Source organism: Heterocephalus glaber, unplaced genomic scaffold, assembly GCF_053883595.1.
Source record: "Heterocephalus glaber isolate CG9 unplaced genomic scaffold, H.glaber_assembly_v1.0 deba00001606, whole genome shotgun sequence".
In the NCBI taxonomy this organism is placed as follows: Eukaryota; Metazoa; Chordata; class Mammalia; order Rodentia; family Bathyergidae; genus Heterocephalus; species Heterocephalus glaber.
The window spans coordinates 12905377-12927994 of record NW_028258377.1 but is presented as its reverse complement, the minus strand read 5'-3'; the positions used below and the strand labels follow the sequence as shown (position 1 = coordinate 12927994).

General features: G+C 49.5%; 2 protein-coding genes across 8 annotated transcripts in view; one reads left to right on the top strand and one right to left on the bottom strand.

The window, feature by feature from the left end:
• Unc5a (unc-5 netrin receptor A) overlaps positions 1-1216 on the top strand; it is a 60383-nt gene extending 59167 nt beyond the window's left edge. For all 4 annotated transcript variants that reach the window (XM_004836312.3, XM_087194792.1, XM_087194793.1 and 1 more), the window contains one exon: positions 23-1216. In XM_004836312.3, coding sequence (XP_004836369.1) covers positions 23-188 — 166 coding nt within the window. In that variant the 3' untranslated portion in view covers positions 189-1216. The remainder of the gene's footprint in view (positions 1-22) is intronic.
• Hk3 (hexokinase 3) lies at positions 1189-22599 on the bottom strand. Of its 4 annotated transcripts, XM_004836315.3 has the most exons (19): positions 17572-22599; positions 14744-14865; positions 10658-10820; positions 10366-10520; positions 10156-10275; positions 9967-10062; positions 8991-9090; positions 8726-8909; positions 8133-8288; positions 7746-7979; positions 7126-7421; positions 6883-7022; positions 6683-6802; positions 4291-4386; positions 4021-4120; positions 2291-2474; positions 2045-2200; positions 1625-1858; positions 1189-1516 (listed from the first exon to the last, which is right to left on the bottom strand). In XM_004836315.3, the coding sequence occupies exons 1-19, from the start codon at positions 17585-17587 to the stop codon at positions 1372-1374; spliced, it is 2817 nt and encodes a 938-aa protein (XP_004836372.2). In that variant the 5' UTR covers positions 17588-22599; the 3' UTR covers positions 1189-1371. The 4 variants fall into 4 exon arrangements, with proteins under 4 accessions (XP_004836372.2, XP_087050916.1, XP_087050915.1 ...); XM_087194790.1 differs by lacking the exon at positions 1625-1858; XM_087194789.1 differs by lacking the exon at positions 1625-1858 and having other exon boundaries at positions 2045-2112.
• Positions 22600-22618: the final 19 nt, after the last annotated feature.

The window sequence follows — 22618 nt, the reverse complement described above, 5'->3', positions numbered from 1 at the left end:
GACAATTCCCTCCTTTCCACAGCCATCTCAGCTTTTTTGCCTCCAAGCCCAGCCCCACAGCCATGATCCTCAACCTGTGGGAGGCACGACACTTCCCCAATGGCAACCTCAGCCAGCTGGCGGCGGCAGTGGCTGGACTGGGCCAGCCAGATGCTGGCCTCTTCACAGTGTCAGAGGCCGAGTGCTGAGGACAGCCAGGCCCAAAACGCCTACACTCTCACCAGCTTTGGCACCCGCCAGGGACAGGCAGAAGCCGGACAGGGGCCCTACCCCACAGGGGGAGAGCTGCTTGGACAGGCCCCATCCTGGCCAATGTTGTCCCTTAATGCTGGTCCTTCAGACCCTGCCTGAACTCCAATTCCTTCATGGCCTGCCTTGCCAGGCAAGTACAGCCACCTGCTCACACTTGTCCCAGCCCTAGGTCCCTGGGTGGACAGTGCCTGGAGCCTGGGCCGGGCCCAGCCCATCTGTGTGTGTATATGTGCGTGTGATGCTACCTCTCCTCCTGCCCCTTGCCAGGGGCTCCGCATACACATGGCATGCATGCACATGCTGGGCTCGGACATGGCCCCAGAGCTCCTGCCTAAGCTGGGCCTTATGCAAACATTTCTGTGCCTGCTGGGGAGGGGCACATCTGAGGGACGCAGTTCCAGGCCTGTGGGAGAGAGGCCCCAACCAGAGAGGGGGCTGGCCCTGGATTCAGGCACACAACCACCACACAGGCATGTGCCCACGCATGCTTCGTGTGTTCATCCTACACACACACCCTCCTGGGTCACAGAGACCTGCCACCACCACCACACACATCTCATGCTGCACACCCAGAGGCTGCTCACGTCTCTCACACCCAGTGTCGGTACACACCTGCCTCTCACATGCTGCCCTTTTCCACCCACCCAGGGACACCCGACGGCTCCTCCCCGATCCTACCCCCCTTTCCCCGGCCTCGAGGTGTCCTGCCTGGCGGGGCGTGTGAATATGCAATGGGAGTCCCGGGCTGTACAATGGCGAGTGTGTGTGCCATGGTGTGCCCGTTCCTGGGGCTGGCCGGTACCCCAGCCTGGGGCCTGTCGTGTGAAGCTTGTGTCCTGACTCTGTCTTAAGTGCTTTGAAGCACTTACACTTGGCCTTATGTACACAGCCTTGCCCGGCCGCCGGGGCACATAGGGATTTTAGCGGACGTGAATGTAAATAAATTATATATATATATTGCTAACCCCTGTGCTACTTCTTTTGGGGAAAGCCAAGGGGGTGAGGGTAGATGGCCACAGAGGGGTCACACACAGGCTGTTCTGGGAGTCCTGAGTGGTTGAGTCTAGCTGATAGGCTGGATCCAGTCCTGGTCCACCAAGGTGGTTCCTGGAGATTTCCTCAGACACAGGCCATCTGAGCAAGGCGACAGGCGACAGCAGTGACCAAAGCTGCACCTTTGCCAGACCCATCTTCTGACTGCAAGAAGGTGACCACACAGCGAGGGGCCAGTTCCCGTACTGTGGCAGCCACAAGATTGGCAAAGCTGTGAGGGAGAGGGGCCAAAGTTAGCACAGGCTATCAAGGCTCAACCTGGCCCCACCTCACCCTACCTGGCCACACTGCCCTGCCTGGGCCCTTTATCCAGACTCACTGAGGGTGCACCTTGTAGAGGGTCCCATCCACCCCCACAGACACCGTCAGCTCCTCCAGGCCCCGGTTCTCCCGGATCTTCTCAACAACAGCAGCCACACCTGCCCCGCAGAGTTGGGCAGCCCTCCGGGACACAGCCTGGCACACCTCTAGGACTATCAGGGCATCATCCGAGGTCAGGGACAGCCCCAGATCCTCCAGGATGGCTCGGACCTGTCGCAGGGCCAGGCTGTCGCTGGGGGCCAGGAAGGAACAGAACAAACATAGAAAGGCATGGTCCTGTATTAGCTTCCCTGACACCTCACCTTCAAGACTCCTCCCACTTCATCCTCCAAGTTGGCCCACACACAGCAGGCAGTATTCCCCCAGTGGACAGACAGACTACTTTGGGAGGTGGGGAGGCAATTCAAGCCTCAGTTACCTTTCAATCTCAGAGAGAAACTTGGTCTTGAAGATGTCCCTAGTCTGAAGGCGCTGGGTCTGCTGGCCCTGGAAGAGAACTCCAAGGCTGGTCAAATGTAAGAGGATGTGGCGGACAATCTCTCCCAAGTACATCCCACTGATCATCTTCTCAAACCTACAAGAACATGTATGTGTTTTCCTGGGGCAGAAGACCCCACCCCTGGGCTACCACTGCCAGCCAGACCTGCCCAGACCCAGGGCACACCTCTGCTTGGCAGGATTGATGGATGCCTGGTCCACCCTCACATCAAAACAGGTGCTGAGCATGCCCAAAGAGCCATCATCCCCAAAGGCACCCCACTCCATGTTGATGCACATGTGGCCTGAGTCCCCCGCCACACCTGCCACATTCTGGAGCTCTTCCATGTAGCAGGCATTGGTGCCAGTTCCTGCAGAGGCCAGACAAAGTGGATTCATTTACTGATACAGACAAGGCCCCTCTGAGCACTTGCCACACCAAAATGATAAAATTTAGCATCCCTACTTCCTCTTCCTGCATTCAAAACCTGTCCCTGGTCCTGTTCCTCCCTCCTTCTTGAAGTCCCTAGTGCAGACTCTGCTAGCACCAAGGCCTTAGGGCCTCCATGATTTCCCCTACCAGCACCACCATCAGTGCATCTACCTTGATACCCAAAAGTGCTCCCACAGCACCCATCAGATATGTCATTTCCCTGGGAGGTGTGCAACAGCCCCACTATCTTATCTGTTGGTAAAAAGCCAAAGCTCTCCAGACTGGCCTTTTAGGCCTTTAGTCAAACTAATTGCTAGTGGATCAGTTGGTGGGGACATAGAAATCCACACAAGGAAACCCAATCTTGCCAAAGTTGGTCAATGAATAGTCAACTCTGATAGTATGTGTATGAGCTCTACTAGAAGCCAAAGGGGGAAAAAAAATAGAAGTCAAAGGACAGCATCACGGGAGTCCTGGAGCACAAAGTGGGTCTTGCTGCCTAAAGTCAAAAAAGGTATAGACAAGAAGTGCTGTTGGGGTTGGGGTTTGAATCCAAGAGGTTCAATTTCTCTGTTGAGTAGTTTATTCACACACCAAAATGGATATGCCTTTTCCAAGCACCTACCCATGCCAGGTCCTGTGTTCAAGAAGTTCCCATCCATGAGAGGCCACCATGCACCTTATCCTCTAAGAGACCAGTGTCCAAGAAGCTTGAAAGCCCTCTTCCAACACCTAGCCAAATCCTTTCTTCAGCGTGTTCATTTCAAACACTACTTTCTCGGGACCTGTTCCTTTCTAATTTTGGCCTTGATCCTATCTGTTTGTGGAGTCAGTGGGCTCTTTCTGACTAACATGTGGTACTCTGGGCTCAAACTGCTGGATGGTCAGTTGTAAGAAGACAGATTTCCCCTTCTTTCATATGTTTTCCTGTCCCTTTGTCCAGCTACCAGCTGGCCACAGGGTAGCTACTTAAGAAAGACTTAGAATCTTGGACTTGAAGGATTGACTTAGTTCAACACTCCCCTACACTCAGCCCGGTTTCAAACACTGAGCATGAACCATGAGCCAGGCACTGTGCCACACTACCCCCTCTCACTTCATCTTCATGATGCCTTGAGGCAGGCATTGTTATTATACACATCTTAAGATGAGAAAACTTAGGCTCTAGTGACTTGCCCAAAGTCATACAGGTAGAAATGGCAAAGTTAGTATTTTCACCCAAATCCATATAACTCCAAAGCAGAGATTCATTTGCTAGATGGGCAAACTGAAGCTCAGAAAGATTCAGTGACTATTAATCTGTAGCTGAGTTGGATTAAAAAGCCCAGTCCCAGACTACCAGACCAACTTAGTGTTCCAGGCTCTATTGTGTCAGACAAGAATAATCCCATATCCCCAAATCCAGTGGAGCATCCAACCTGAGAATCAGCAGGAGGCAGCAAATTATCAGGAAGTAGGTCATGAAAGGGCAGGGCTCTCCTTACCAACAATGAGGCCCATCTCGCAACGGGGATCCTCATAGCCACAGGACATCATGGTCCCAACTGTGTCATTGACAATGGCAACCACATTCAGCTCCACTGCCTGCACACAAAAGGATGCTGCTAGTTGCTGGGCAACAGCAGTTGTCATGGCAACCAGCACTGGCCCCAGAGGTCTCTATTGCAGAGAGCCCCTCTTTCAGGAAGCAGAAGACCCTTTGGTCCCTCAAGACCTGCCATAGCCCCAAAGCGTCCCTGGAGGCAGACTCCTACCTGTCTACGCTTGATGGCTTCCCGCAACAGATACACAACATCCTGGCCCTCGCAACCTGATGCGTTGAAACCCTTAGTCCAGTTCAGGAGGATGCCCTGGATGGGACCAAGAGGGGACAGAAAGCTAGGTGTTCCCTTCAAATCTTACTCTGCCTCCCCAAAGCCTACATCCCACCAAAAGCGTATGATTTTTGCCCTCCCAAGGAGGACTCCTTCCCCGCTTTGTCCTACAGTCAAAGGCCTTGCCTTCTACCCCCTCCCAACTCCCCAGGAGGTTTTCAATGTGAAGAAACCTACTAATAATGATTTTATCTACGTCTTCCATTATTAGTTCCAGGATGCTCAGACAGTCTGAGGGTCTGGCCATTTTATGACATTTGCCCAGAAGGAATGGCCCTTCTTAATTGGGTTAGGAATAAACAGACCTGACAAAGTGAGTGTGGTATGTGAGAAAGAGGAGGTCAGAGAAAGCTCAAAGGCCCCAATGCCAGCACAACCCACCCCTTCTGAGAGAAATTGCAAGAATCACTTGAAAGGAAGGAGTTGGGAATGGAGCTGTATCCATGTGAAATTCGCTCCTTTGTTGGGTGAAGGACAAATGGAAAAGCCAGACAGACATCTGTGCAGGCTGGGCAGGGGCAGGACAGACACTGGACTTGGATCAGTGACAAGGGGCTTGACTGGACCTGAAAAGGGTTGTCCTTTTCTTAGTGTGCTTTTCTGAGGAGGCAGGGAGAATGGGAATGAGACTACAGCTGTCAGGGGAAATGACTACTCTGTCCAAGGCAGAAGCACCAAGAGCAGGTCTGAAAATCTTTGGAACAGGAGACTTTTTCCTCCTGGTACTGAGGATTGAACCTAGGGCCTTTGCACTGAGCTACATTCCCAGATCTCTTTTTATTATTTTATTTTTATTTTGAGACAGATCTTGCTGAATTACTGAGTTACCCAGGCTGGGCTCAAACTTGCACTCCAACTGCCTCAGCCTCCCAGAGTGCTGGGATCATAGATGTGCACCACCACCCCTGGCTGTTTTTGTTTTGTTTCACTCCATTGCCCATGTTGGCCACAAATTCCTAGGCTCCAGCAGTTCTTCTGACTCAGTCTCTAAGGGGACTACAGGTATGTGCCACCATGCCCAGCCAGGGAAGGAGATTCAAGAAATACTAGCCAACATTTTCCCCTAATAATATTTTCTTTTATACTTTTTCCAGGGCTGGGGATTTAGCTCAGTGGCACGGCGCCTGCCTCACAAGAACAAGGTCCTGAGTTCGATCCCCGGTACCAAAAAAAAAAAAAAAAAAGAATGGGGACTCTCCAAGTGCAGTGGCTCACACCTGTAATCCCAACACTGGGAGGCTGAGGCAGGAGAACTGCAAGTTTGAGCACAGCCTGTTAGCAAGAGCCTGTCTCAAAAAAGAAAAAAATAAGAGGGGGAATCAGCTCAGTGCAAAGGCCCTGGGTTCAATCCCCAGTATTGAGGAAGAGAAAAAAAAAAGGGCTCAAAAGCTCAACACAGGAATTAAATTTAGTTATGGAAAGTTAATCTAGTTTTTTGCATGCCTGGGCCAGCACACTGAGTCACACCTCCTCTCTCCTCTTGCAAGGAATAATGGAAAGGAGGAGCAAGAATACTTAGCTGGGCAGACCAGCAGAGGGATGGTGGTGACTATGCCATCCAAAGGACTTTGGTGGAAAAGAAGGGAAAGAGCAGAGTGTTGGAGAGAGGTCAGAAAGGAGCAGAGGGTGAAAACTGGACATGTAGGCTGATGATAAAGGAGGGAGAGCTTCATTTCCCATAGGTTTCTAAGAATGCAACAGACACCTACAAGAGCTGGGTGCCCCTCAGCATGAGCAGCCCCTGCACAGAAGCTGGAGAAGTTGATTCTGGGAGCTTGGACCAGAGGCCTGGAAGTACTGTTTCTGTAACAGGCTTCAGGTGTTTGCATTGAGAAGTCTGTGATACATGTTGAAGGATTTGCTGAGGTGCGTCCTGGGTGAGAAAGTTCTGTCTAGATCTGTGCCTGTCACTCTGCCACCACAATTGGGTATCCAAAACTAAGCAAGGCACTGAGAAGGAAATAGCAACAACAAAGAAGAGTGCAGCCTCCCTCCCCTTCCAGAGACAGGAATAAATACAGCTTCGTACAGGACCCCTAAGCCAGACCACCAGTGCCCTGGCTTAAATGGGCAATCTTTCTGAGCCTGTGCTGCTCCCAAATGCCCCGACCCTAACCATAGGCACATGATATCTGGGGAATCTGAGGCTGAGCCCAGGAATGCTCCCCACTACCTTCACTCAGACCACTCCCTGCCTTTTGCTTACACCATGAAGGATATGTGGGTGGGAGCCCCTCAGAGAAATCACTTTTCCTGGCCCTCCTTCTCTTACCTGGTCCAGGCCAAGCTGCTTGCATGGGAAGGAAAAGGTGAAACCCAGGGGGAGGCTCTGTCCCCTCAGGCCCTGCTTCTGCTGGAAGTCCACAATGCAGTCCACGATGTGGTCGAAAAGCTGCAGGTGGGGCGAGTCAGACAGTGGGCCTCATCCTGGCCCTTCCCTACCTCTGATATCAGGGCCCAAGCAATGAGTACCTGCTGCCCAGACCCCTGAGCCACACACTCAGGGATGGAGTAGACCTGGTTGACGATCTGCACACCTCCCTCGGCCACACGCACCAGGAGGACCCGAAAGTTGGTGCCCCCAAGGTCCAAAGCCAGGAAGTCCCCTCGTTCTGTAGGGTAGAGACCCTCAATGCCAGGACAGAGCTGGTACCGCCAGTTTCAGCACACACTGTGACCCCCAGGACCCATATTCCACTCAGGCTAGGTCCTCACCACTGCCATCAGGTGTAGCCCGTACGTATGTGGGCAGCATTCGGAGAGAGGAGGCCTCCCTTCGCAGGCCCTTGGCCATGGCCTCCCGCATCTGTGTCTGCACTGTTGCCAGCTGCTCATGGCTCAACCGGAATGGTGCTAGGGTCTCCTCCAGCAGTCGTCGGTGGGCAGCCAGGCGGGCAGCCACAGCTGTCACCATTGCCACACCCCGGCCACCTCCATCCACAGAAGGGATGAAGGAGACATTACATTCTGAAGCCAAGAGCTTCACTGTCTCCTGTAGGATGCCGCGGAACCTACACAGATATACACCAGGTGGACCCAGCTTGGCATCTGCCCCCCAGGGCTTGATTGAAGGTCCTATCAGTTTAAATCAATTCAATCCTGAATCTGTTCTACGAACCAACCATACATCCTGTCTCTGCATGACCCCTTCCCACATCCACACGAACAGAAGCCTCTTTTCTCTGCTTGGATGTCTCTTGGCACCCCACAGCTCAGTCTGGTCCTTGCTCTGCTTGGATGCCGTTTGAATCCGCAGGCTTGCACATGTGATTGCAAAGTGCCCTCTGACTCTGTATCACAAACACACATGTTTATGGATCATGTTTTCCCAGTACCTGGGGTGCCGTTCAAGCACTTGGCCTCCAGTAGCCACGGTGACCTGGAGTATCTGCTGCTCCCGGCTGCGCTGGAGGCGGGACAGGATGGCGGCCAGGGCAGCAGCACAGAGCTGGGCAGCCCGAGAGCACACGGCTGCACAGACGCGCTGCACAAGCTCAGCATCTGAGGCCTCCGGGCTCAGGCCCAACTCCTGCAGGATTGTGTGGACACGGGCTGCCCCAGTGGTGGGGCTGGGGGTAGGGGACAGAGTGCTGGTTTGGGGCTCAGATAGCCCAGTAGTTTCCCATCCCACCAAAGCCCCATGGGCACCTCAGGGACAGAGTATCCTCCCTCCTCCCAAGCTGAGAATCCTCTTGTTTAAGCTGCTTGCTTCCCCAACTCACTCCTCCATCTCAGCCACGTGTTCCAGGAGGATGCTGCCTTGGCTCAGCAAAGCAGGAGAGGTGTAGCCACCAAACAGGACCCTGTGCTGGGCCAAATGGGCCAGCACCAGCCGCACCAGTTCCCCCAGGTACAAGCCCCCGATCATCTTCTCAAACCTGCAGGTGGGAAGGCTGGCTAAGCCCTGAGCTGCCCTGGCTCCACTTCCAGGACCTCCCAGAGAGGATAATTTTCTTCAAAATCCCCAGACAAGAGAAATCAGAAGCAGATGGCCTCCCAGGGGACAGGTGGAGGTTTGTCTACCACCACTCTTGACTTTGGCTTAGATTCAGGGGTCTCCTGGAGGGGGAATAGGACCCAGGGAAGGCAGAGTCACCCATTCTCATTCCCAACTTTTATCAAGAATAAGGGAGGGCTAGAATTGAAACCTGGAGGTCCTTCTTCTTTGAGTCAGGCCAGAGTCTCACAGGAGGCAGTCTGGAGACCCTCAGAGTGGGTAGGAGGGGCCTATGGGCCTGAGTGCAGGGGCAGCAGAGGGGTGGGTCAGAGCAGCAATAGAGCCTAGAACAGAGTCAGGTTCCCCCCACCAAGTGACCTCTGGGCACCAGGATTCAGGGATGCATGGTCCAGGGCATGGTCAAAGGTGGTCAGCACTGGCCCCAGAGCCCCATCATCATTGAAGGAGCCCCATTCAACGCTGATGCAGGTGCGGCCCCGGTCCTCGTCTAGCATTGCCACATGCCGTGCCTCCTCCATGTAACACACATTGGTGCCAGTGTCTAGTAGGAACAATATCCATCAGGGCCTGGCCTCCAGGTAGCCACATCCCCATTCCTCATCACAAATAGCCTGTGGCTCACCTATGACAAGGCCAACTTCACATGACCCAACACCTGGCTCGCAGCCCATCATCGTGCCCACTGTATCATTCACCACAGCAACCACATCAATGCTGTAGGCCTGGGCAATGGAGAGGGTGGGGGTCAGGGCCAGCATGGGTGGTCAAAGTAGGGAACTGGGTAATGGGCTGGCTTGAGGCCCTGGCTTTGATGGAGACATCCAGAGTCAATGCAACACATATCTGCATGCTCGACACATATACCCCAGTATCCCCGGGAGGCTACTGAGATGGTTGTCCTCCCATCCCACCCCAACTCAAGCCTTCAGGTTCACAGGGGCTCCTCCCACCTCAGCCATCACCTCCAGTGCTCCTCACAGAAACAGGATGAGGGTCCAAGACTGACTGCCTCTTTGAAGATTGCTCCTCCCTTGCCTCACCCACATCCTGACCTGGCTCCCCAACCCACTCCTCCTAGCCTGACTTCTAGCCTCTGCACGGGGCACCCCCACCCCCACCCCTCCCACCACCGCCCGGTTAGCCAAACAGATCTGCCTTTCTCCAGCACCCAGACTTTGGCAGATGTCCTTCTCTGGGACTAGATGTTCCTTTCCAGGCTCAGCTTAGGCACCAGGCAAACAGCCCCAAGTTCTGCTCCCCAACCCTCGTGCTGCCAGAGTCATCCAAACACAGGGACAGTCTTTATTAGAATGTATTTTCCCACTAGACTGTGAGGACAGAGCCCTTAAGGACAGGGTCAAAGCCTTTTCATGTTTGTTCTTCTCTCCCACAGTCTTGAACATTCATTTGAATCTTTTTAACCTGTTTCCTTGCCTATAAAATGGGAATGGTAGCAACATTTACCCCAGAGTTAAACTGGATAATGACTGAACAGGAGAGAAAAAGCAGGACCTTCCAGCAGCACAGGCACAGCCTACAGGGATCAAGCCCAGGTCAGCAAGGGCAGGCCTCCCACCACCCCCTACTTCCCCACTTACCCCCTGCCTCTGAATGGCATCTCTCAGCAATTGGACCACATCCTGGCCTTCTACACCACTGCACCTAAAACCTTTGGTCCAAGAAATGAGGGTGCTCTGGGGGCAAAAAAGCTGGGTTACGCTTCCAAAGGGCTTCATAGGGGCTGCATTCCCTCTCCACCCACTGTCCCTATTGCCCCTCCACCTCACCCTGTCCAGTCCCGTCTGGTGACAAGGGAAGGAGAAGCTGAATCCAAGCTGCAGACCCTGATTCCCCACAGAGTGTGCACCCAGGAACTCAAAAAGGCAGTGAGCAGCAAAGTCAAAGAGCTGTGGGACAATAGGTTACTTAGCTCTACCCACCAGGCCCAGCCACCCAGCCTGGTCCCAGACCTCCCAATCTGGACAGTGAGTGCTCACCTGCTGGCCAGTGCCCAGTACCACCTCCTGGGGGATCACAAACTCCTGGCTCTTGGGCTCCACCCTCTGCCCCTTGATGCCCGTCAGAGTCACCCACAAGACACGCAGTGATGCTCCTGAAGCCCCCAGCTCCAGCACCACGAAGTTTCCTTGCTCTAGGGGCAAGCAGGTCATAAAAAGGTATGCAGGTGGCATCCAGAATCTAGTTAAAGGGACCTCAGAGATGAGGGACAAGGATAAGATCGGTACTCTTTTCCAAGCCTCATCATCCATCTTATTCTGTGCCACCCACCATTGCCATGAGGGGTAGACCCCACATATGTAGGCAGCATCCGGACACCAGGGGCAGGGCTGGCCTCTCCTGTCAGGGCCTGCTCCATGGAGTCTAAGAGGCTGGCTTGGATCTGCTGTAGCTGTGTCCTTGTCACCTTGAATTGCTGCAGACACTCCTGTACCTGGGGAAAAACAAGCCACTAGCTGGAAAGGAGCCTTTTGGACAAGTCATATCCCCCAACTCGAACTACGGCAGAGTCCTGCCATACCTGGCTCACATCCTGCCTCCCAGGCCCTCAGCTTCCCCTGGGCCTGGCTAGAGCTCTCCCTTACACCTGCCTAGCCCACTCCTTGCCTCTTCACACACCCCAACTCTCTTACCACTCATAGCCTTCAACTTGCTCTATGTTTTCAGAAGGCTTTGTTCAGGAGAAAAGTCATAATATTCCTCTTCCTGCTCCGTATCTTGATGGCGTCTTCTTCACTCCTACCTCCTCTACCCTGGCCCTCCACTTCTTTGATGTCAGTGTTTGGCAAGGCTTCCCTACTGTCACTCTGACTGATTGCTCTCCAGCTCCCCAGTAACCAGAGAAAAAAGCTTCTCGATGAGTTGTTGTTGAATGAACAAATGTGTGAACAAATTTCAAGTTCAAGTGTTTGTCTCTCTAACCCACTCTCAAATTCAAGGCTAAACAAGCCTGGCACAGGAGAGTTTAGAAAGGACATGGTAAATGGTCTTTCCTTCAGCTGGTCACTGTTTCTGACACATTGACCAAGCTCCTACCACACACCCAGCACTATTCTAAGTACCACAACTGCTCTTGTAAAGCTCTGATTCCAGTGTGGGAGACAGAAATAAGCAAATAAACATATGATTCTGGTAATGAAGGTGACTATAAAAAGGAGTGAGAACTAGACATTAGAAAGGGATTAAAGGAGAAAGAACTATCTTTAGACGAGTCCAGAAAGGGCTCCCTGAGGAGGTGACTTAAATGAAAGAAGGGAGCAAAGTACTGGGGAAGAGCATGAAGGGAACTTCTCTGGGAGACTGGGCTGGAAGGGGATTAAAGATGGAAGAGAGGGCTGAGAAGGTAGGAGAAGGCAGAGGATGTGACTGTTCAAATTCTTATTCCACCAGAAGCCAGGGTGCTAACAAGCCCCGGGGACCTCACCTCTGTGTACAGACACCTCCCCTGGACATCCCCCTTGTCCCTCTGTCAAAGCCCCAACAACTCCCCTGGATTCATCAGAAAGTCATGGCACAGCGACTCACTCCATAATCCCCTGGTTCACATTTTCCAAAAACCCATCTCCTGTCACACAGGAATTCCATTCCGAGGACCCCCTGCCCAAACTGGACCCATATCTGTGAAACAATAACCCAGGCACCTGGATAATAAGCCCCCACCACCAAGAAGAGCCCAGGAGGAGAGGCTGCCCACTGAGGGAGATGAGAAGGATTCAGTTTCACTCCCTACTTTAGGAAGATATTGGAAAACAGATCCTTGAGGAGGCACATAATCCTAATTGGAGTGCCAGATGTTCCACTATGGTTACACAGCAGCAGATGTTTCCAGCCACCATGCACACTAAGAGGTGTTATTCCTATGTTACAAATGAGGAAACTGAGGCTTAGAGAAAGCAAGTCATCGCCTAGCCCAAGGAGCTATGAAGGAGCAGGTTATAGGTTGTGAACCCAGATCAGTCTCATGCAGATGTTTCTACATCAATGTGAAGGCTTGTAAAAACTACCTATCTTCCCTGAGAAGAACCCAGTGTTGATGAAAATTGCAGGAGGGATACCCCACATGACCTGACAGAAAATCTACATAAAAATCCTCACCCTGTCCCTTCCTGGTTGTGTGATACTTGGAAAGTCACACCTCTCTCTAAACCTCAGTCACCTCATGTGCAAAATGGAGAAAATAATACTATGCACAAATCCCCGAGGCAAGGGACCCTATGTTGTTTGTAGCCCTCAGGGCCATGCTGAGCAGCTGGCTCCAGGCAGGCTCTCAAGAGCTGTTGATTGAATGGTGACATAAGGATTAAAGAGGATAACAAATGTGGAAGTGTAAAGCACTGTTTGGACAGGAGGGGTGCCTTAGTATTGCTTAATGAAAACAGTCAAATTATGCAAAAGTTGATGATTTGGAAAAATCGATATTTTTCTTCCCTTTTCTCTTGACTATATTCAGAGGTTCAAGAGGTGAGAACTAGGAGATGATCAAAGCCACAGGAAAGATAGAAGAACTTCTCTGGCGGACTCAGGTAGGGTGCACACCAGCCGGGAAAATCTACCAGAACTTCCCCTCCCTTCCCTCACAGGAAGAGTGGGAAGACCTCAGCGAAGAGAGTGAGGAGAAAAGCATTAGAGAGTATATGAAGTCCAATGTGGCTTCCATGCTGTTTCCTTTAATTAATTTGCTATGTCAGTGAGTCTGGACCCACTACCTCACCTTTCTGATCAAGTTACCTTTTCTATCAGGGTGTCAGTAGTAGTACCTGTCTCAAAGATGCCGTGAAGACTGAGGAGACAGTAGATGTAAAGCAATGGAGTAGTGCAAAGGAAGTCCATGATGAAATGAATGTAGGGGTTTCCTTTCTTCAGATTATAATGCACAATTGGCCTAGAGGTGTCTAATTCAGCACCCTCCCTGGTGAAAAAAAAAAAGACTTGGGGGGAAGCTGTGGCAAGAGACTGAGATGGGGCTGGACACTGACAACATGTGATTAATCTTTCATTCAACCTAAGGCTGTGGGAAAGGAGCCCATGGTGAGTCCTGGGGTGCTGAGTTGGTATGCAAGACTATAAAAGCTTGACATCCCTGTGAGGTCTTCCAAAACCAAAGGAAATTCTTTTTTTTTTCATTTTTCATTTTTATGTAGTATTGGGGATTGAATTCAGGGCCTCATGCATGCTGGGCAATTATTCTGCCACTGAGTTACATCCCCATCTCCAGCCCCCCTTTTTTTCATTTGTTTGAGACAGAGTCTCATTAAGTGGCCCAAGTTGGCCTTGATTCTCCTACCTCAGCCTCCTGAATATCTGGGACTATAAGCATGTGCCACCACACCTAGCCCAATAGGAATTCTTAAGACCACAGGTGCCTGTAGTGGAGATAGTAGGGCAGATGTGGTTTCTGCACAAGAGGAGGGATGGCAGGAAGTGAGAAAGGAGGTGATGGCAGGCCTTGGATCAAGCCTCAGAGGACAGTTATTTGTCATTCTTGAGGCCCAGCTATGGCTGAACACAGAGGAAATGTTTACAGCAAGGTCTAGGGCACAGGTTGGGCAAGGGAAGCATGAAATGCAGTGAAGTACCATGCCCTACAGTTGGACAAGCCTAGTGAGCAGATGTCAGAACAAGCCAGAAACTGCAAGGAATGAATGATTCAGGAACCCTTTCATGTGTGCCTCTCCTCTGTGCAGGCCCTTTATCTGCATGCATTTATTTAATCCTCCAAGGGGTAGGGAGTATTCAACTTTATTTTTCTCCATTTTACTTGTGTGGAAACAGACCAAGAGATACGAAATGACTTACACAAGCATTTCCTACTTGAGGATATGGTAAGCAAGGGCTTCTGAATCTTGGTCAAGATGATGGAAAGAAAAAAGAAATTTGGAGCAAACTTCAGCTATGTGGTTTATACTACATAATAACTTTCAACAGGAGTTCAGCACTACATTTCTCCCTGGATGCCTGACTGCAGTGGCCATGTGAAGACAGGGACTCGTACAGAGGGATTGGAGAAGAGGGAAAGGGGCTCAAGAACTCAGCTTTTTGCAATAAAATCCTAGGAGGGTCCATTCTAGACATGCCAACCCACTTAGGGCAGGGTAGGGGGGTTGCCAGGCAGCTCCAGCTCCAGCTTCTGTCATGCCTTAAACCCAGGTCACTTCACCTGTTTACTAAGCCCCTAAGCTAATCCCCACCTTCCAGTTGTTTGGAACCTGAAAGGAGAGAGGTATCAGATGAGAGAGGAACAGCTCAGTAAACTGGAAAGAGGCCGAGCAAGTATAAGCCCTGGGGCTACAGCCCCTTCAGCCATCCTACTCTTGGTAACCTTAGATAAGCACAAACAAGCCCCAGTGCTGAGCTTACCAGCTCTGAGCTGTCTGAGGGCTGAAATAAGCCCTTCTGGGGACAGCCTGAAGCTCTTTCCCCAGGTTGCAACCCGGCAGGCTCTACGGAGTCCATATGGTTCCACAATGGAGTCTGGCCACCTATGGGAGAAAAGGGACAGCCAGGGTCAGCAACTTAACCTATAGGTCCTAAAGAGGCCTAAGAGGCCCTAAGAGGCCTCAACTTCATTCCTTCTGAAGGGGACCAGAATTTAGAAGCTCTGACCATCAAAGATCCTTTAGTAATTGACCAGAAGGCAGTTATTTTCCAGAAGCATGTATAATGAGAGAGCCCTGGGGAGGCTGATTTCAGGATCAAATGTCATTCGTTCATCTGTCAATCATCCATTCACATCCACTAGTTCCTGGTGTCTAAAGTGCTGGATTCTGGGCTATAAATGAATCAGATACAGGCCCTACTTAGGGACCTCACAGATTTACCAACAATCCTAGCAAGTCTAGCACCGGCAGTGATAGAGGTGGACACATGTAGTGGATAAATATGCTGCTGTGGCTGGGAGGCCAGGGACGTGCTACAGCCTGAAAGGTGTAAGAACGGAACAAAGATCTGTCACAGAAGTAGGCAAGCTGGTCTACAAGCAGCCCTTCTATGTCAGGGTAAGTTATGTAAATTTCATCCTGAGGATGACAGGGAGATATGGAAAGACTCTGTGCTTTGGAAATCAAATGTGCTTCAGGAAGGGATTTCACTAATGGCATGACTTTGGACGAGTCATTTATGACTTTGAATTTCAGCTTCATCATCTGTAAAGCAGGAGGAAATAATACCCTCACCAGGCTGTCAGGAACACTAAACAGAATAAAGCCTGGGGAGATGCTTTATGAAATGCAATGCTCGGCTCATGGGTTTTGCAGTGTAGTGATGCAGAGTAAAAAAAAGCTCTGTGCTCAGAGCTCAGGCCCAGCTCTCACATGGCAGCTGTATCAGGTCTCCCAACCTCAATGCCTCATTTTCTTCATCTGTAAAATGGGATGTATGGGGCAAATGAGACGAGAGCAAAAGAACCTTGCTCAGAGTGCATGTTCAGATTGATTCAGGTGCTTTTCAGGAGAGGAGAAGGAAAGCATAGAGGCAGGCCAAAGATGGGCACAAAGGCATCTGTCCTCTGAGAACTCCACTTATCCTTGCCAACTTCTGGAAACATAGTGCCTTCCTACCCCTGTAGCCCCTCCCCAACTTCCACCCCTATCACTCCCACCAATTTGCCCTGCACATGGTCACCTATGACTATCTGTCCAATCCTAAGCCTACTCCTCAGTCCTTGTGCTGCTGCATTCTCCCCTTCCTTGGCCCCTGGCTCTCTTTTTAGTCTCTCATAATCTTTGTAACTTCTCTCCTCTGCCTTTAAGCAATGAGGTTCCCAAACTTCTGGCCATCCCTTTCTCTATGCTCCCTTTTCATTCCTGCTTACTCTTCCCAAGGTTTGATTAAAACCCCTGTGTCCGGGCTCCTAAATCAATTCCTTACCTGAACTGAATTCTAAATTCCAATGGCCTATTAGACCTCACTGCTGAGACTCCTCATTCTCAGCAGTTAAAGCCCTATTTATTCCCTCCACTTTTCCCATGCAAAGCAAAACCATTCTCCACCTTGGCTGAAAGTTTCAAGAGGTTTGTTCATCAGCACAGCCAGATATATATCTCTGGGCAGTTGATCTGGGGGTCTGGGGAAGAGCTCTCCCATGTGTTTCACCTCCCCATGCCCACAGCCACTATCTGATTATTTCAACAGGCTCCAAGTGATATCTCTGCTTCTAGCTGGCTCCTATCCTTGCCTTACCCAATCCCAGCACATCACCATGACTGCGCTAAAATAGATATTATCATGTTATTCTGAAACTGTCTTCCCTGAAAAAAGGAAGTAAATCTTCACACTGTGATGGTTCGCACTGCGGAAAGAAAAGTCTAGGACTCTATAGCAGCATTGCAAGCCCCTTACAATGTACTTGATGTAAGCTTCCTCTGGGTACTTTCCTCTAAACTCCAACCACATTGATTACAAACTCCATCTTCTGCTTTCTAGCCTTCGCCCAAATTGTTCCCAAGTCTGAAAGGCTCTCCTCACTAACTCTGTAATGTCTGACTCACTTCTGCATCTTTGATGCCAGTATGGGGTTGGGCATAAGTATGTGCTAATATAGTCTGTAAAACTGGAAGTAGGGGAAGAAGCTTTTATTTGGTGAACCAAATCAATTTCTGATAAATCTCCCCCCAAATCACTTATAACTCAGTTTCCAGATCTGTCAAATGGGAATGTGGAATGTTCATTTTATAATGTCAAGTCTGTTTCAAGGATAAAATGAGGTGAGGCAATTACCTTTGGAAAGGGCTAAGAGGTACATACATGGTGGCCCTCTCCACTCAAGGACCAGCCAGCTCAATTATTCACTCACTCATTCACGCATCCCTTCAGCCATTCAATATTTATTCAGCACATGCCAGACTGTGAAGCTTCCCCTAAGCAACCCCAGCACTTAAACTCTAGGTCAGTGTATTGAGGTCTGTTTCTCCCAGCTAAGAGCTACTGCGGGAGCTCATTGCTCTATCTCCAGAACTCAGACCAGAGTTTGCACAATTTGAACTAAGGGCTTCTTGGTGACCCTTAGCTGAATCAGCTACATAGAATGAACCTTCCTTCTGAAAAGTATCCCAGGGATCCCTGCTGAAGTTGGGATTAGTGGCTTGGTCTTTCAGCTTCCATATCCTCTGGTGTGTGCAAAACACGAAAGGTGAAGACAAGAGGGCTGGGGATGAAGCAGGCAAGAACTAGACAGAGGAAGCACTTACCTGGGAGATGCAGCATTAGTCACTCTCTTCAGGTCTGAGCTCTTCTCTCTCAATATGAGGTACCACAGTGACACTGGTCTGTACCCAAAAGAGAAACTCAGGGGTGACCTGAGTTATAATGTCCCCAAGCCCCGCCCCCTTCCTCAGCCACTCCTTACCAGACACCCACTAATTCATGAGGATGCACTTCCTACTAAGTCTGCTCTACAAGGAGCCTGGAGTAGGCAGAGCTATGATGTAAACTTAAGCAAGATAACCACAAGAATTCAGTCTTCAACTGGGTCAAGGATCCCAGAACATCCCCTTTGCAATGCTGAGGGCTTTGTTCATTTTACAAACACTTGAAGTCCAAGTTTTGAGGTGGTGGCTCATCCCTGGAAAGAAGCAGGAAGAGCCTAGCTTGGGAAATATGCAGTGCAACAGACAACTTTGGAAAATGTGTGAAGTACTAATGAGCAAGAAGTAATAAGGGACTGACTGTGAAGAAGAGTGAGCAGGGAAAGTTGAGGAACTTGAAGAACAGCATGCTGACAGAGGAGGGCATGTACAAAGTCATGGGTCATACACACAGGTGCCTTGGTAGAACAGGGTCAAACTACCAGGGCCCAAAATACATGTAGGTGGGCTACATGGTGGGAGAGGAGTTAACAGCCAGACTAAGAAGTCCAGCCTTTAGGTGTATGCCAGAGATCAGATTCACACTGGGACTTCTCTACTGGATGGAGAAAAGGAGTCAGGCTTCTGCAGAGCTACTGGTCACAAACTATTTTCCCATTGAATTAAGTCCCCTTAAAAGCACAAAATAGGGTCGGGATTTAGCTCGGTGGTTCTGCCGCCTGCCCCACAAGTGCAAGGACCGGAGTTCGATCTCCAGTACCAAAAAACCCCCACAGAACCATTGCAGGAGAGCAGGCACTCTGCAACCATCTTCCTTTCAGGCAAATTAGCGGGCACTTTCAAACTTTAGTAATCTCATCAGCAGTAACTCTTACCATTATCCAGGTATAAGGCCTCCACATGACACCCAGGTGGAGTCCAGGGACCATGGGTCCCATATCAGTTCTGTCGTGATTAGGCCTAGAAACATGGCAGATAACAGCCCTGCTGCAGTTTCCTGGGTACCAATCAGGCATACAATAGGTGCTAAAAGACAGGGAAGTGAAGGATGGTGCTGTGGAAGGCAGAGTGGTTGCTATCTACAACAGAGCATCCTGCCTAGCCTAGGAGTCTAGTCTCTCAACTTTTGTTTAGTTGGGGGAAAGACTATGGAACTGAATACAAAAGGCCCAGCTGTGATTTAAGCAGCGGCATCTGAACCTCTTAAGCCACAGTGAGGGTATGACCTTGAGAAGCAATGCCAGGACACCTTGTGACTGTTCTTGAAGTGCTATATCCATCACCAGGAAGTGGGTATCCTGGCCTAGTCACAGTGCCAATAAAGGTCTGGTTCAAGATTGGTAAAGGGAGGAGGCTGGCTGGACCTGAGGTCTGAAACAAAACAAAACAATATAAAACAAAACAAAACTGGGACAGCCCTGGTTACAGCAGAGGCAAAGGAGGTGCCAGCAGTAGTCATGCAGACACCAGATGGCCACTGAGCAACGGGGGAAGGACAATTGTGACAAGGTTCCCTCAGCTCCTTAGGGCTATCTTCAGCAGTCCAGGAAAAACTACGGAATGGGGAGAAGTATGGTAAAATGGTACCACTGCCAAGCTGGGAGTCCAGGCCCTGCCTGCTGTTGAGTGTGGCTCCTCTCTACCCACAGTGCCTGCAGCCAGGCACACAGGCCCTCTGTAAACTCCCCACCATAGCACCACATCCTTTATAGTCTGCTGGTACCTTGCACCCCTCCTATAAGCACTGAGCGGCTGTTTTGCCTTTGTTCATGATTTGTCTGGAATGACTCTCCCTTTGACCTCTCCAACTTTCTCACCTAATTTTCCCTCTATTGAATTACAGCTCAGACATCAGTTAACAGTGGGGAGCACTTCCCTGACAAGCTCCTATAGGACCTGATCCCAGCTGGGAGCGTGAATACTGATTCCTTAGTATTTTGGATTTGCTAGTATCATTGCATTTACAAATCTTATTTAAATCATATACTTGTTTATCTTATCCTCTGGACTGTGGGCTCCTAGATGTTTCTTATTCACCTTTGGAACCTCAAGGTCAGTTCCAGATCCAACACAGAATAGGTATAAGTAATTTCTGTTAAACTGAAGAGCACTACCACCACCTCAATAATCCAGGGCTTTTGAAATGGAAAGTAAGTAACCTCCTCCTGCCTTCCTGGTACACATGATTTCATCGGTCTTTACACTTGGGTGACCATATTCTTCCACCTTCCCCTACCAACCCTCCCATCCATTTATCACCTGGCATCCCCTCCCCTAAATTCCCACACGCTAATAACTTAGCATCAAAGCTGCCCTGCCTCACAGGCCAGAATGAGCCCATCCAAACCTGAAATTTCCATGGAGTTTTGTGACTCAAGTGGGAGGCTGAAGGAGTGTAGTACAGACAGTATCAGCTCTGGTGTCAGACAGATCTGGGTTCAAATCTATCCCATTTACCAGCTGTTTGACAAAATTCTTCATTTCTCTGAATCTGTTTTCAATGTATATTTGCTTAAGGTTGGATCCCCCAGAAGCAGACCTAACTTGAATATAAATATTTTGGAAGGATCCAGGAAAGGGCCAGGATTACGGTGATGCAAGTGAGATGCCTAAGATGCAGAATCTTAAAAGATCCTCTCAGATGCACTCAAGTGCTAACTGTGAACTTGCATGAACTCAACAATGAAGGCCTCTTACCTAGTTCTGGTGCTAACAGAGAAGTTGGATGCAGGTAGCAAGGGAAAGAAGCCAATAAAAGTAGCTATTGCTGGCAGCTACTGAGGTTCAATCCAACAGGGAATCCCTGATAGAATGTGCCTCAGTTATTCTACCTGAAGGCTGAGGAAGATGGGGTACCTATCCTCCAACTCCTATTTTCACTGGCTGAGTGCTGCCCTAGGGCACTACTTCCCTGGCATTTTCAGTGTGTGTGCCAACACAACCCAATTCCTCAGGCAGTCACAGGTACTTGCAATAGAACCAGGTGGATATGGAGAAGGGTGATTTGCCAAGTGAAGTAAGCCAGGCACAGCCCCTGCTAGAGACTATTATAAGGATGAAATGAAATAACACAGCTACCACACCTAACAGAGAGAAGTCCTGATCTCCCAATTTATGGCTATATGTTGCAAAGTTCATGGAGCTTCCCAGCTCTCCATGAATCAATACCACCAGCAGCACACCTCCTAGGGGCCTCCAGCGAGCCCTAAATGTCCAGGATCCAAGCTTCCTGTGGAAGGTCTACAGGACTAGGGTAGATACTTTTGAGGGTTAACTCAAGAGAACTGTCTTCTCTTGCATCTGGTACCCCACCTCTCTCTGGCCCTTCTACCCCTCACTGCAATCAATGCTACTTATGACACATCAGACTAGCATCATGTTAGTAACAATTGAAGCTACTAACTCACCATCTTCTATGTGATAGATACTGTGCTACAGCCTTTATAAACATTATGTTAGTCCTTAGAAGCCTACAAGGCTGAGTAACACAGTGGAGACTTGGGTAGATCTGACACACTTTCTGCTTTGTCTTCATTCTTTCACTAATGCTCTTCCCCTAGGCCCCAGCATGAGGAGAATAAGACTGTGAACAAACAAGCAGCCCTTACCAAAAAAATGGCTGGGGAGCTAGAAAGTAAGTACTGTTCCCTTAACTCACCATTAGCTAATAATTAAGCCTGTAGTTCCTGGTCTGGCTGATCCATGCCCTCAGGCCACTGACCCAACCATTGTACACTGTTCAATTTTAAGCCAAATAATTCACCTTCCAGAAGCAGCATTTTCCCTTTTCTTATCTTCAGGCAGAGAGATAAACACACTGTTGTTCCCTGTTTATAGAGCTCTACCTCCAATAAATTGCCATTTAATGAGAGGAGATGAGCCAGGGTTAGGCTGATGGGACATAACTGATAAGCTACTTTTCCTGAGGGAAAAAAACCCAGGAAAATAATCAATATTAGAGTCAAAAATATGACATTTTCTGTGCAACCAAAGAATGAAGCATTGTGCTCTTACTGCGATGGACAAAGAGTGGCTTTATTTGTTCCTCAGAGCCTTTGTTTCCTCACCTAAAAATTAGTTATAATACCTATGCAGGTAATTCAGTACCTGTACTATAGTAGTTTCTATTGTAAAAAAGGCTGCTACATAAGGGATGCTGGCTGCAGTATCAGTGTCATCCAAGAGCAAGACATCTATGCAAGAAACAGACAGTGAGCCTGGGACCCTAGGTTCTAAGTAGGACACACAGTGCCCTAATGTCTGTTCTGGGTCTTCTATCTAGTTACCTGTGAACTCCCCAATCTAACACATCCCTCATTTTCATTTTAAAATAAAGGAATAGGTAACTTTGGACATGATAAATAAAAAATTGGGATAATCTGAGTCGTACGTCAATTTATCCTCGCCCAAGAGCCTTTCCCATCAATAGCCACCTCCCACAAGCTTTCATTACATCTTCAAATCGGCTAGCTTTTTTAACACCCTATTTGGTCATCTCCTTCAGGTAGTTACTTCTGCCAGCTGACAGCCTCTCATCTTTGGAGTATTCCTATGCATGGAGGACAGACCACATTGCATGCTCCCAGGCAACGTGGTATAGAATGTAAGGTTTCTGAAATAGAGACTGCTATTGTGGCTATGACCTTTGGCATCAAGAGAACCAACCTTGGTTTGAACAGATGATTATGCTTGGCATCCCCATTAGTTAATCTGTAATATTTTGAAGAAAAAAAATTACATGGGAAACAATAACTGGACTGCTCATTTACAAATCTTGGGAAGAATGGTAGGACATCTCTCTCAAAAGTCCTATGCTCTGGTTGAAAATTTTTAATTGGTTGAGAACAAAATGAACTGACAGCTCACTGAATAAAACAGCAGAATAAATAGTAAGATTCAATGCCCCAGCACCTTCCAAAATAATGTCAGG

Excerpts from the sequence above, each read along its gene's own strand:
- Hk3 (XM_004836315.3), bottom strand. Across the intron at positions 7,023-7,125 it reads GGCTACACCTGATGGCAGTG|AACGAGGGGACTTCCTGGCT; the intron begins GTGAGGACCTAG and ends TCTACCCTACAG. Across the intron at positions 2,201-2,290 it reads ATCAATCCTGCCAAGCAGAG|GTTTGAGAAGATGATCAGTG; the intron begins GTGTGCCCTGGG and ends ATGTTCTTGTAG.